Genomic DNA, 13,882 nt, shown 5'->3' with positions numbered 1-13,882 from the left:
GCTAGTGCAGGAATCCAGAGATGACAAGACCCTTTGTGCATGCTGTGAGGACCACCACAAAACTGAAAAACACTGTCAAACACATACACAGTACACAGCCCACCGTTTCTGTTCAACCATCAAGCATGGATGTGATATAGAACCTTAAAATGACTTTATTTCCTAAAGACAAGTCAGCTTTTTAGCTGATATCAGACTATCTTTAAAAACAATTCACTGTTGTGCAACTCAATACAAATATTCTCAAATACAAATCAAATTTCAAACATTGTAAACAGAGCTAAAACAATATTAAGGCAAAGAGCTAAACAATGAATCACAGCGAATTCACTAAAACTGCTTCTGCATTCTGTACTGTTTATATAAGCACAGTTATGGAAATGAATTAAGAGACTCGACTTACATTTTTTTAGTTTCTTCAGATTTATTTGTGTTCTTATTTTTTATTCTATGAAGGTCTAATAAAAGTTTGTCCAAATTTACAATAAAAATATTGTCATTCAGAGCACCGTATTGCAGAAAATAACAATTTCTTGTTATTGAGAATCCTGTTTTGCTTTCAAATATTGCTTTCTTAAACCTTGTGAAGTTAAAACATTGTACTGTGTTGATTACAAATAAATATATGGACTTTTTTTCCTGGCAAATTGTCATTTTATGCACTAAATGACAAGGTTTTTGTTTAAAATTGGGAAGAAATGTCATCATTAGTTTAATGAACATTACTATTATTATCATCTCTTTATTTTTGCCATAGTTGTATTAATATATAAACATTCAAGCATACATTTTAAAACCAAATCTCAGCATTCAAACTTCATGCACACACTGTCTTTGCTCTAAAATGAGTCCAATGTTTTGTGAGGGGGTCACTGGGAAATTATATCTAGAACTAAATAAAGGAGTGCTTTAAACCATATAGAAATCCAGATATGTGAAAATATATGCAAATTACATACATCACTTACAATTCATATTTGGATGTTACAGTACATATACAGCAAGGAAAATTAGTATGCTCACATCACCAATTTTTTCAGAAAACATATTATTAATGGTGCCGTTGACAACAACCAAAGAAATTTGTATATGCAAAGAAAACAAAAATAATTAGACTACAAATGAAATTATGCGTAATAAAATAGAAAAACACAGGGGGAAAGTATTGAACACATGAAACCAGGGAGGACATTTCAGCAAGACAATGGTCCAAAACACAGCCAAGGAACCTCTCAAATGCTTTCAGAGAAAGGAAATTAAGCTGTAGAACGGCACAGTCAATCACCTGACTCAAATCCAATAGAGAATACTAAGTTCAAGATCAGATTTGATGAGACCCACAGAACATCAAGATTTTTTGACTCTGAAGTCTGTGGAAAAACTCACACTTGAGCAATGCATGTGACTTCATTCTCCATATGAGAGGCATCTTTAAGCTGACATCAACAAAAAAGCCTTTTATATAAATATTATTTACATTTCAGTAGTTCAGTACTTTCTCCTTGTGTCATTTCATTGTTATACACATAACTCATTTTTCAGACTTTTTTTTTGTTTCGTTTTATTTTAATGTTTGTTTTTTTTGGGTTTTTACCAAAATCTGGTTCGAAGTATTATTTCCAGGAAAAAAAAACGACGTGTTCATTACTTATTTCCCACTGTATGTCATATATATAGTATGCAACATATATTTGGCAATATTGCAAAAATGTCCATTTACATATTTTTTTCCCCAACCATCGGAATTACAAATATGTACATCCGTGCATACAGTCAAAATGATTAGCCCTTCTGTAAAATTGAAATTCTTTTAAAAATTGTTTTCCCAAGTGTTGCTGAATGGAGCGGAGAACTCATTTTTAAATGTAATAGTTTTAATAACTAATATTTAGTAACCAATTTATCAAAATATTTAATTTTCTTTTTTTAAAATATTTATCAAATTATGTTCAACGGAGCAAGGAAATTTTCACAGCATGTCTGATAATATTTTTTTCCTCTGAATAAAGCAAGTGGTGCTCGCTGCAGAGCCATTTGAGGAGAGCTGAGCTCCAGCGAGGGGGAGCTTAAGCTTGAGCTCCACCTTTTTTGCACTTCTTCTACGAGTGATGTCACTGGGGGTAGGGTTAGGGGTGGGGTTGGTGTACGCATTAAAACAGCTTACAGGAGGAGAAGCGACAGCTCATGCTCCCCCTCGCTGGAGCTCAGCTGTTTTATTTTGACTAGAATAAAAGCAGTTTTAAAAAATTTCTAAAAGACATTTTAAGGACAAAATTATTAGCCCCTTTAAGCTATATTTTTTTCTTTGATAGTCTATGATTATAAAATATTTTATTTCCTGTCAAGCCGTTTATGCAGAAATTTTATTTTTTGCTGCTCTTTCTGGGAAATTTCTACTAAGTGTAGCTCATTTATTTTGGTCCTTTTGTTCAATCTTTTTGGATTAAGTGTTTTTTTAAAAATGCTTTCCTTTTCCAAATTTATCTTAATCATTGTTTGAGATTTCATCAAAACACCTTATTTTATTTACACTAATAAATATTGGACAATTTTATATCTATGAAGATAAATAAATGTAAACCCTTTTTAGCATATTCAAACAAGAACTGGAACAGTATTGCCATACCATTCAACATATAGCAGCCTAAAGACTAATGTTTCTAGAATTTTTGCATATTGTTTTGTGTTTAATAGGCCTATTCGTGGATATTTGTTTCCTTTTTTGTGCCCTCATGTTTTCCCCTTATTTCTCATGTGTTTGTTATATAGGCCAACTACATTTATTTTATAATTCCCTTATTGTTTAAAAATGTCATATAGTTTGTAAAGACTGTATTCTGTTTTATTTGTACTGTAAATATTTTGTTGTTATTGCAATAAATAAATAAATGATCTGTCATCATGACTACCGCAACGTTGAGCCCCAAAGTGTCCGACTTGACGACTTCGTTTTCAACTCCACCCCAGCCTGCGCTCGGCTAATCTTGTTGATCACCAGCTGCAGCCGTGCTTCATGTCGAACGCACCTAATGTGTGTGAACAGAGGCTGAGCACACTGTAAACATCTGAAATGTTGTTTTGTTAATTCTAAAACGCCTTAACCATTTCAGTATTAGTGTTTTTATATTATTATATTATTAATTACCTCCAGAATAGACACAATGCTCCGTGTCTCATGCCTTCAAACGCCACCACACGTTCATTGTGTGTCGACATTGTTCTCTGAGACGCAAGTAACTTATTAAATAAAGAAAAGATTCATGCAGCAAATTCCGTTTCATATTTGATATTTTAGTTTTGCGCATAAATTTAATTCACATTTTTTGGATGGAATCATAGCCAGTGAGGCCTCTTGTACATCGTCTTATTGTCTTTTGGGTAACTTCCGGAACAAAAAATAAATACATAAAACTTGCTGGTTGAATAAAAGAATCTTTAAGATTTAAATTTGCCAGGCGTATGATTAATTTCGGGCTTGTCTGTATGTAATTTGCATATATTGCCATATATCAGATTTCTACGTTGCCATGGAGAAATTTAGTGTCTTGCTACTGAATTGCTGGCTTTAGCTTAGCTACACATAAGCAAAACAAAACAATCCTGTAACAGAGCAAAACTAACTCCGAACATATATTATTTTCCATATAGTGCTTAAAATCACTGCAGCAACTGACGTATACAAACATGTTAAATAATCAAGTAAATAACACTGCAAAGGCCACATGTATATTGTTTAAACACAAGAACTGCTGTAAGAAGACTGTAGACCATCATCTACTTCACAACAATATACTCTGATACTAAAATGCCTCTAAAAGGAAACACATCTTCATCTTCCAAGCGTTCATGCTGCTCAAACTCTTCACCGTGAGGATTCATCTAGTCATTATTTCCTTGTCTTTTCTTTTTTGTGATATGGTCCACACAAACACACCTTAACAGTCCGTCAACAGTGTGTAAAAGGATGGTCCGGTCCATCCCTCACTGTAACACACACTTCTCTTTCCGACTTCCATACTTCCTGCGCCTCATTTCTAGACCTCTCTCCAACCTCTCGTCCTCTTCGAGGGCCCTGGAGGAAGAGGGCATGGAGAAAGAGCCAAAGAAAACAGTTATATTAAGAGCAGTGTACGTTGTAGTGATGCTTTAATATGTTGTGGTAATATTTCATAATATTAAAAATTTTATATTTTTATTGTCAGGTGACATTAAACTCGTTTGCTATTTGTTCAAACTACTTAATATATTAGGTAGTTATATAATTACTATTTAAGTACTTTAATATATGCTAAAACAGCACAATTCTTGAGTTTTTTTGGGGACAACCTAATTGTTTTAAAAATGAATGAGCTTTAAAACATAATCTATTCCTTCAATGTTATTGTTACATTATTACAGTGTGATTTGCATTATTATTATTCTATTATTCGTAACATTATCATTCATTCATTCATTTTCTTGTTGGCTTAGTCCCTTTATTAATCTGGGGTCACCACAGCTGAATGAACCACCAACTTATCCAACATATGTTTTACGCAGCGAATGCCCTTCCAGCTGCAACCCATTGCTGGGAAACACCCATACACTCTCATTCACACACATACACTACGGACAATTTTAGCTTACACAATTCACCTGTACTGCATGTCTTTGGCTTTGTGGGGGAAACCGGAGCACCCGGAGGAAACACACGTGAATGGGGGAGAACATGAAAACTAACCTAGCCGAGCTTCGAACCAGCGACCTTCTTGCTGTAAGGTGAAAGCACTATCTACTGCACCACCGCGTCATCGTTTTACCTTCGTAAAATTTGTTGTTAATAATTTTTTAGTAATAATTAGTTTTTATCTTTAGCGTTTAAGATTATTGTGAACGATGGGAATTAATAGAAATCAAAACTTTTTTGTCAATGATCAATATATAAATCAATATCAAAATCTTCTTTAGGGGGTCAGTGCGATTGCATTTTAATGACCTCACTCTGAAACTCAGATTTAAGACATTTTAAAGCTTATTAAGGTCTCATTTTTATACAGTGGAATTGAAGACTTTTTAAGGATCCGTGGACTGAGTATATATTCACCGGCCACTTTATTAGGTACACTTTACAAGTAACGGGTTGGACCCACTTTTGCTTTCAGAACTGCCTTGATCATTCCTGGCATAGATTCAACAAGGTACTGGAAATATTCCTCAGAGATTTTGGTCCATATTGACATGATAGCATCACGTAGTTGCTGCAGATTTTTCGGCTGCACATCCAAGATGTGAATCTCCTGTTCGACCACATCTCAAAAGTGCTCTATTGGATTGAGTTCTGGTGACTGTGGTGGCCATTTGAGTACAGTGAACTCATTGTCATGCTCAAGAAACCAGTCTGAGATGATATGTGCTTTTTGACACGGTGTATTATCGTGCTAGAAGTAGCCAACAGAAGATGGGTACACGGTCATAAAGAGATGGACATGGTCAGCAACAATAGTACTAACGGGCCCAAAGTGTGCCAAGAAGATATCCCACACAATATTACACCACCATTACCAGCCTGAACCATTGATGCAAGGAAATCAGTTTCCTGTTCTTAGCTGACAGGAGTGGCACCCGGTGTGGTCTTCTGCTACTGTAGCCCATCCGCCTCAAGGCTGGACATGTTATGCGTAAAGACTTGCCTTTCTATTAGCTGGAACCAGTCTGGCCATTCTCCTCTGGTCTTTGGCATCAACAAGGCATTTGCGCCCACAGATCTGCCACTCACTGGATATTTTTCGGACCATTCTCTGTAAACCCTTAAGATGGTTGTGCATGAAGATCCCAGTAGATCAGCAGTTTATGAAATACTCAGACCAGCCCGTCTTGCACCAACAACCATGCCACGTTCAAAGTCACTTAAATCACCTTTCTTCCCCATTCTGATGCTCGCTTTGAACTGCAGCAGATCGTTTTGACCAGGTCTACATGCCTAAATGCATTGAGTTGCTGCCATGTGATTGACTGATTAGAATTTTGCGTTAACAGGCAGTTGGACAGGTGTACCTAATAAAGTGGCCGGTGAGTGTCCTCGAACAATGAATACCAAAGATTATAAACTACTGCTTTAAAACAATCTTTTCCTATTTAGCATATACGAGTAATGTGTTGGATGGGAATTAATAGAAAACATAAAAATGTCATGTTTCTGCATGTAGTTTTGTCACTGAACAAAATCTATTTCTGTGCTTTCTTTTGCTTTATTGTTCTGATGTCAAGGCATTATTACTCTAGTCTTCACAGTCACGTGATGCTTCATAAATAACTGCAATGTGTCGATTTGGTGCTCGAAACATTTCTTATTATCAGTTGTAAACAATCTTTTTGATGAATAGGTTTAAAAAGAGCAGCATTTATCTGAGCCTTCACATGGATGAGTTATTTATAATCAATCCGCTCTAAAAACGAGTGTCTTGTCAAGTGAACTAATGTATCTCACCCTCTCTCTTTGGCGTCCATGTCATGCACAAGCTCATCCCTCTGGTTGACTAAAGACACAAGTTCCTGCAACAACAGCTGCTCTCTGGTTTTATGAGCCTGTGTTTTCTTCCATTCTGCAGACAATACAAACAAAAATGGAGAGAATAACATGACAGAGTTTCATATTCTCTGTTATTTTGTTTCATTACAATTCAAGTTTCATTTAGTTTTACACATATTTCACATGCATGTAGGTACAGTTATACCTTAATTAAGTGATAGGAGAAACTAAGCTTTTCAAAGATTCAAAACAATTTAACCAATTGCTTTTCAAAGTGATTCACTATTTTAAAGTGTTTAAAACAGCACATGTTAGAGACACCTGCTGGTCAAACCCGTGTAAATGCAATAAACATGCATTACAATTGATATTTTAACAACATATTGTGGTTTTAAATTGAAAGTAACCTATAAATGCACTTAGCTGATCATCTAATATCCCTAAATATTATTTGTCTGCAAAATATATATTCTTTTATACATGTTCAAGGCTTACATATTGTTTGCTTCTGCTAAACATGCCAACAAGAAACTATTAACTAACATTACTCCTTTTAGTTTTATAAATGCCTCACTAAAATGAATGCAAACTACCACAACTTATCCAAGATCAGGTAACACCGATGAAACCTGTTCAGTGATTCACCCCTAGGAGGGGATCTGAGTGAACACACACACTAATCATTTAGATTTAGGGTATTACACCCCTCTAGTGGAGAACTATTGAATTTTCTAAACATTACGATGAATCAAAGCCCTGAAATGAAGTCATTTTGAAACATACTCCCAACCACTGATAGGAGAGAAAAACGGATTCATAAGAGCGTCAAAGCTTCATGGTGTGGTGCTTTAAAAGCAGCAGCAATCACTACCTTCCACTGCCATAAGATCTTGCAGCTCTTTCTTCAGCAGCTCGAACCTCCTTTCCAGATCCTGCTCTTCTTGTCTGTAACACATAACGAACATAAAATCATCCACTGGTCAAATAAAGCCATCTTATAGGGGAACACACAAAGTGGCTGAGAATAAATGTGAAAAGACATACAGTAACTGTAGATGGTCTTGTCTCCTGATTAAAGCGTTCTTCTTGTTGACTAACGTAAACCACTCCTGAATGAGAGCCTCCTCTTCCACACGATCAATACCTGTGAGTTAGCCATAAAAGCACAACTTCATCAGGGCTCAACTGCGCAGACACTTGCTTATGTTACTAAAACTAGAATAAAACTACACTTTACTATGCTTCAATGTACTGTTAAAAGCTTTTAATAGTACATAATGTGGAGCACAAGCTTGATTTTGTATTGTGTGCCCCTATATACAGTATATATGTGAAAAAGTTATGAAATTCCAACATTTTCATATTAGAGGGCATGCAATATTATGTGATCTTGGCAGGTCTTTAAATGGGGGAAATAAATCCTCAAATGAACAACAACAAATAGCATTAACAAAATAAGTCAGGCCCTGCTATTTTTGCAGAAGTTTTAGCAGTTTGTTTGTGTGCAGCCTTCTGGTGCCTGCTGACTGAATGCCCAATCCACAGCTAAAACTTAGCCACAAGACAAAAATCCCAAGCACATCAGCATATTTACAACTGAAGTAAAGCTAAAAAGTAATAAAAGGTGCAATAGTCCAAAAATCCAGAGGCTCATCCTGACAGAAATGCTGTAGTGAGAGCAGTCCAAAAAATGTAAAAATTCCTCCATGATGATCTGAGAGACTGATGATGTCATACAGACAATGATGACTTTTTTTTTCTTTTTTCAAATATATTTTTATTGAACATTTTTAGTGCAAAAACATGGCAGAAAATTACATTGAGTAGAAAGATAGTATCTGTCATACATGTAATTTGAGTTCTGACCCCCACATGAAAAATAAAAATAAAATAAAAATAGTAGTAAATACAAATTAAATTGTAATTACATAAACAAATAAATAATAATAACACTTATAATAATAAAAATAATAAAGACATAAAAAATACAATATTATATTGCAAAAAGGCATATTACATTTCTTTTGTCCAGGCTGAGTCTATCAGACAAGATTTTAGTCTTAAAGGCTTAGAGGTTCCTAAATAATCAAAGAAAGGATCCCAGGTCCGATAAAATAGAAAAGGTTCGTTCTTTATAGCTGTGGAGAAAGCCTCAAGTGGGATTATGCTGCAGACTGCAAGCAGCCATTGATTTAAACTGGATGGTTCTTCATTAATCCACTTTACAAGGATACATTTCCGAGCAAAATAAATCAAATTATGTAGCAGGTCTCTGTTCCGAAAATTATAAGGTATATCATCATTGAGACCCAGTAAGCAGGTCTTTGCTCCCAGTCGAAATGTACATTTAAAGATGGCGTCGAGCTGTAGTCTAATCAAGTCCCAAAACTGCTGTGTATAAGGACAACTCCACATACAATGATAGAAAGTTCCAATGTCTAATTTACACTTCACACACAACTCAGACAGACCTGGATTCATTTTATGTCTAACATCAGGTGTATTAAACAGTCTATGTAAAATTTTAAATTGTAGAAAATGATTACTTTAAGTAATTAATGTGAAATGTGGACCTACAGGCATCTGGATCAGAGGGTGTCCTAATTCCATTACCCATGGCTTTACTATCTTGATAAAGAAATAAGGTTACAGTGTGAAATGTCATGTGATCTTGCAAATTTTAAGACCTGACAAGGACTATATACAGTTAAAGTCAGAATTATTAGCCCACCTGAAATGAAAAGTGAAAAATCATTTGGTAAATATTTGAAAACGGCAAATGTTTTTTACTTTAACTGTATACACAGTTGAAACCAGAAGTTTACATACACTGTATATAAAGGCACATAACCATTTAAAAAGGTCGGATGTTAAGGTGACTAAACTTTTCTCTTTTAGGTAAATTGGATTATCAAATGTGTTTCTGTTATGCTTAATAGCTGAATAATGAGAGATATTTTTGGAGAAATTGTTATAACTGTTCTTGAAAGTCAAGTTTACATACAATAAGATTAGTATGACTCTGAAAAAGCTCAGATGATGGTGTCAAGGTTTTACAAGATTCTGATTGGCTAATTGGCAACATTTGAGTTAATTGGAGGCACAACTGTAGAATAGTATTTAAGGAAAACCTCAAACACACTGCTTCCTTGTGTGACAACATGGGAAAATCAATAAGCTAGAATCATCAAAAGAAAAGCCAGATAATTATTTGCTAATTTACACTGGGAAAAAGGATATTTCTGGAGACATGTCTTGTGGTCTGATGGAACTAAGATTGAACTGTTTGGCCATAATGACCAGTGTTACATTTGGAGGACAAAGGGGAAAGCTTTCAAGCCTAGAAACACCATCCCAACTGTGAAGTATGGGGGCGGCAGCTTCATGTTGTGGGGCTGTTTTGTAACAGGAGGGACTGGTCCACTTCACAGCATAGATGGCATCATGAAGAAAGAACATCATGTAGAAAAACTGAAGCAACATCTCAAGACATCAGCCAAGAAATTAAAACTGGGCCACAAATGGGTTTTCCAAACAGACTATGACCTTAAGCATACTGCCAAATTAGTTCAAATGTGCTTTAAGGACAACAGAGTAAATGTTTTGGACTGGCCATCACAAAGCCCTGATCTCAATCCTATAGAAAATTTGTGGGCAGAGTTGAAAAAAAGCTTGTGCGAGCAAGATATCCAACAAATCTGACTGAGTTACACCAGCTCTGTCAGGAGGAATGGACCAAAATTCCTGCAAACTATTGTGAGAAGCTTGTGGAAGGATACCCAAAACATTTATTCAAAGTTATAAAGTTTAAAAGCAAAGCTAAAATAAATACCAAGGAAATGTGTGTAAACTTTTGACTGTCTAGAAATTAATAAAAAATTCTCAAAAACATTCTCTCATTATTCCTGCATTTAGTAAATGTAAATCAGTTAGGTAATCCTAACAGACCTAAAATAGTAAACGTTTAGTATGATTTACCATCAGACATTTTTTTTTAAGAAAATGGTTATGATCCTTTTTTTAGTGTATGTAAACTTCTGGTTTCAACTGTATATTTGTTTAATTGTCCTGATATAAAAAAAAAAAAACCTTTTTCCTAATTTTTTTATGTAGCGGTTTATATAAAAGGCAAGAAGTGAGCTTTTGACTTACCAGACTGCATAATTCTCCTGAGTTTCTTCTCCACAGTGTCTGCTCTGCGATCAATCTGCCTCTGTTCAGCCTCCAGCGCCTGCATCTCACTGAGCACATACTGACTGACATCCTGCAAACACACATGCATTTACAACCCTATCCAATTCTCTACTCCTGGTTCAGAAGCAGCTTCTTATAAAATACTATTACATGCAAGACAATCTATGAAGAGCCTATATAGGCAATATTTGACAGATTCTTTTTCAGCAAGCCACAAATAGAAAATCAATGAATGACCTGGTTCTCTCCTGCAGCGGCCTCGTCAACAATCTCCACGTTTTCTGTACAAAAATTAAAAAAACAATACTTCTGAATCAGAGGGGTATTCCAGAAAGCAGGTTATGTGACATACCCGGGTAAATATAAGAGTTAGTAAGTGGATAACCTTTGAATATGGACGTTACACAGCTACTTTAGAACTCATTCATTCATTCATATTCTACACTACTTTTCCTGGGCCAGGTCGCAGGGGCAGCAATCTTAGGAGAGAATCCCGGACTTCCCTCTCCCCAGACACATCCTCCAGCTCCTCCTGGGGGGGATCCCAAGGTGTTCACAGGCCAGCCAAGAGCCATAGTCCCTCCAGCATGTCCTGAGGCCTCCTTCCAGTGGGACATGCCTGGAACACCTCCCTAGGTAGGTGTCCAGGAGGCATCCGAAACAAATGCCCAAGCCACCTCAGCTGACTTCTCTCGACATTAGAATTAAAATAAATAAATAAAAGATTGTTCTGTTCGATGGCGAAATTCAAATATGGAAAAGTGTGGACAAATTCTTACACTGCTTGTTAGTTGAGGCAGATGGAACTTCATCTGCATGCAAAACAAAAAGCATAAAAAGAACCTAAAGCTACCTGACAACAAACACTTACAACTGTGACAGACTGTGTGGTTTAAGGTCCAGTAATTCAACCACTGATTAACCTTTATTAAGGGACAGAGCAGTTTCTCAGAGTTATCTGGTGGCCCAAAGCAGTTAGACAGGCCTCAGTCTAGTTGTTTAATACAAAGCTCCAGTCCTTACCTTTTAAGAGAATGTTTCAGTGTTAATTTTGACTTTGGACAGAGTTCTTCTATCTCCAGAAGGATTACAATTTCTAGAAGCCTAATACAGTTGAAGTCAGAATTATTAGCCCCCATGTTTTTTCTTTAATTTCAATATTTTTTTTCAATTTCTGCTTAACGGAGAGAAGATTTTTTTCAACACATTTCTAAACATAGGAGTTTTAATAATTTATTTCTAATTACTGATTTATTTTATCTTTGCCATGATGACAGTAAATATTATTTAACTAGAGATTTTTCAAGACTCTTCTATACAGCTTAAAGTGACATTTAAAGGCTTAACTAGGTTAATTAGGCTAACTAGGCAGGTTAGGGTAATTAGGCAAGTTATTGTATACTGATGGTTTGTTCTGTAGACTATCGAAAAAATTTATAGCTTAGAGTGGCTAATAATTTGTCCTTAAAATTGTGTTAAATTGTGTTGGATTAAAAGTTAAAAACTACTTTTATTCTAGCTAAAATAAAACAAACTAAACTTTCTCCAGAAGAAAAATATTATCAGACATACTGTGAAAATTTCCTTGCTCTGTTAAACATCATTTGGGTATAATTAAAAAATAAAATAAAATTCAAAGGGGGGCTAATAATTCGAACTTCAACTGTATAGTAGTCAATACACATTATTATTGTGGCCTTAAGAAATTAATGGCTGGAAAATGAAATGGATGAATGGTTACACAACATACTCAAAAAGATGTTAAAGTTACATTTAATTTTTCATTACAATAAAAGTGAGGGTGGCATGTGTAATTTAATAAACTAAAAAATTTTCTCTTATTTATTTTTTCTTTTCTTATCTATTTATTATGTTATAATTCTTTCCTTCAGATGTGTATTGCTTTTTCTTTATAACTGACCTTAATGACTTGTACGCCAGCATTAAAACCTCCAGCTTCACCTCTGTAAAGTGCGTTGCCCTTTTTTCTCATTGTGACATTCTCTCGGCGATCTACTGAAAATGTCTTCAGGTATGCGCCATGCACACACATTAACCCGCAGTTATCTTCAGGAGATTGATTTAACTAACTCTTCTCAGCTGTTTTGGAACCGACATACTCACATTAAGCAGGTTTTGGCTCAGTCAACTGAGAGTTCAGGGTTTAGCAGATGATAAGTTAACCCAGCTTTCTGGAATACCCCCCAGGTCATGTAAATGAATTCATTTTACAATAGTTTACAACAAACAAATGATTGCTTTTTACTCTCTGCTAAGAAAATGTTTACCTCAATCCAACAATTAAATGTGTTGAAACAAAAAAAGACATTAAAATGTTAAATCTTACGTGATTCTGGGCTTCCTTTGGTTGCTTCAGTTTCTGCTTGGACTGATGCAGCCTGGGTAAAAACATAACATACAGCAGCTTAATGTTATACAATTGTCCAAATAGATTACCCAATTATCTATTTTTTTAATTATCACCCTCACAAACTTGATGATGAATATACTTATAGCATAATGTTGTAGCATAATCCTTTGAATATTGCGTTACAAAAATGGGTAGTCAAAAATTTGTTTTACCTCAGCACTGCTCTGCTGTTTGTGTTGTTCGGGCTCATCCAGAGACTCTCCCCGCAGCTTCGATCTCCGTCTCTTTACAAGATCTGCATCCTTGATATGAGAAAAGGCCTTTGAGGTATGAGTTCTGGGTGGAGCCACTGGAGGCTGAGCGGCTCCTGATCCACCAGCTTGGTTCGAGCCCTGTGTTCGCTTGGTTCTTGGAGGAGCCACCATAGCTCCGGCACCTGCTTTAGCTTCCCGTTCTGGAGCATTTCCATTGGTTTCTAGAGTGATGCCGCTGCTCTGGAGTCTTTCGGCACAGTAGCGAACAGCGGCTTCGTGATCGGCTTCTTCCCTCTTTTCACCGACGGCGTAACTGGACTCGCTGCTGTTCTTCTCGATCTGTATGACACTGAGCTCCTGGCCTGTGAAATAGGTGCGGATCTGGTTGAGATATGTCATCACGATGAGCCTGTCGGGCACTGCCAGCAGCACCATATCAGAGGACTCGATCAGGCGGGAGATGCCCAGTTCAGCAAAGCCATCAAATGCCTAGAATTGTAATGGAAGGAAATCTTTATAATGGATGACCATGATGTTAAAGAGTTAGGTTACCTA

The 13,882-nt window shown here is 36.0% G+C and overlaps 1 protein-coding gene across 22 annotated transcripts in view; it reads right to left on the bottom strand.

Moving 5' to 3' along the window:
* Nucleotides 1-139: 139 nt before the first annotated feature.
* ehbp1l1a (EH domain binding protein 1-like 1a) overlaps nt 140-13,882 on the bottom strand; it is a 76,488-nt gene continuing 62,745 nt past the window's right edge. For 19 of the 22 annotated variants that reach the window (XM_073908144.1, XM_073908148.1, XM_073908150.1 and 16 more), the window contains 9 exons: nt 13,286-13,816; nt 13,050-13,101; nt 10,940-10,983; nt 10,661-10,772; nt 7,553-7,652; nt 7,380-7,453; nt 6,467-6,581; nt 2,943-4,072; nt 140-2,893 (listed from right to left, as the gene is read on the bottom strand). In XM_073908144.1, coding sequence (XP_073764245.1) covers nt 3,982-4,072; nt 6,467-6,581; nt 7,380-7,453; nt 7,553-7,652; nt 10,661-10,772; nt 10,940-10,983; nt 13,050-13,101; nt 13,286-13,816 — 1,119 coding nt within the window. In that variant the 3' untranslated portion in view covers nt 140-2,893; nt 2,943-3,981. The remainder of the gene's footprint in view (nt 2,894-2,942; nt 4,073-6,466; nt 6,582-7,379; nt 7,454-7,552; nt 7,653-10,660; nt 10,773-10,939; nt 10,984-13,049; nt 13,102-13,285; nt 13,817-13,882) is intronic. The other 3 variants (XM_073908162.1, XM_073908165.1, XM_073908167.1) reach the window with 1 other exon arrangement.

This window comes from Danio rerio, chromosome 7, assembly GCF_049306965.1.
Source record: "Danio rerio strain Tuebingen ecotype United States chromosome 7, GRCz12tu, whole genome shotgun sequence".
Taxonomy (NCBI): Eukaryota; Metazoa; Chordata; class Actinopteri; order Cypriniformes; family Danionidae; genus Danio; species Danio rerio.
This window is presented reverse-complemented; position numbering and strand designations above follow the sequence as displayed.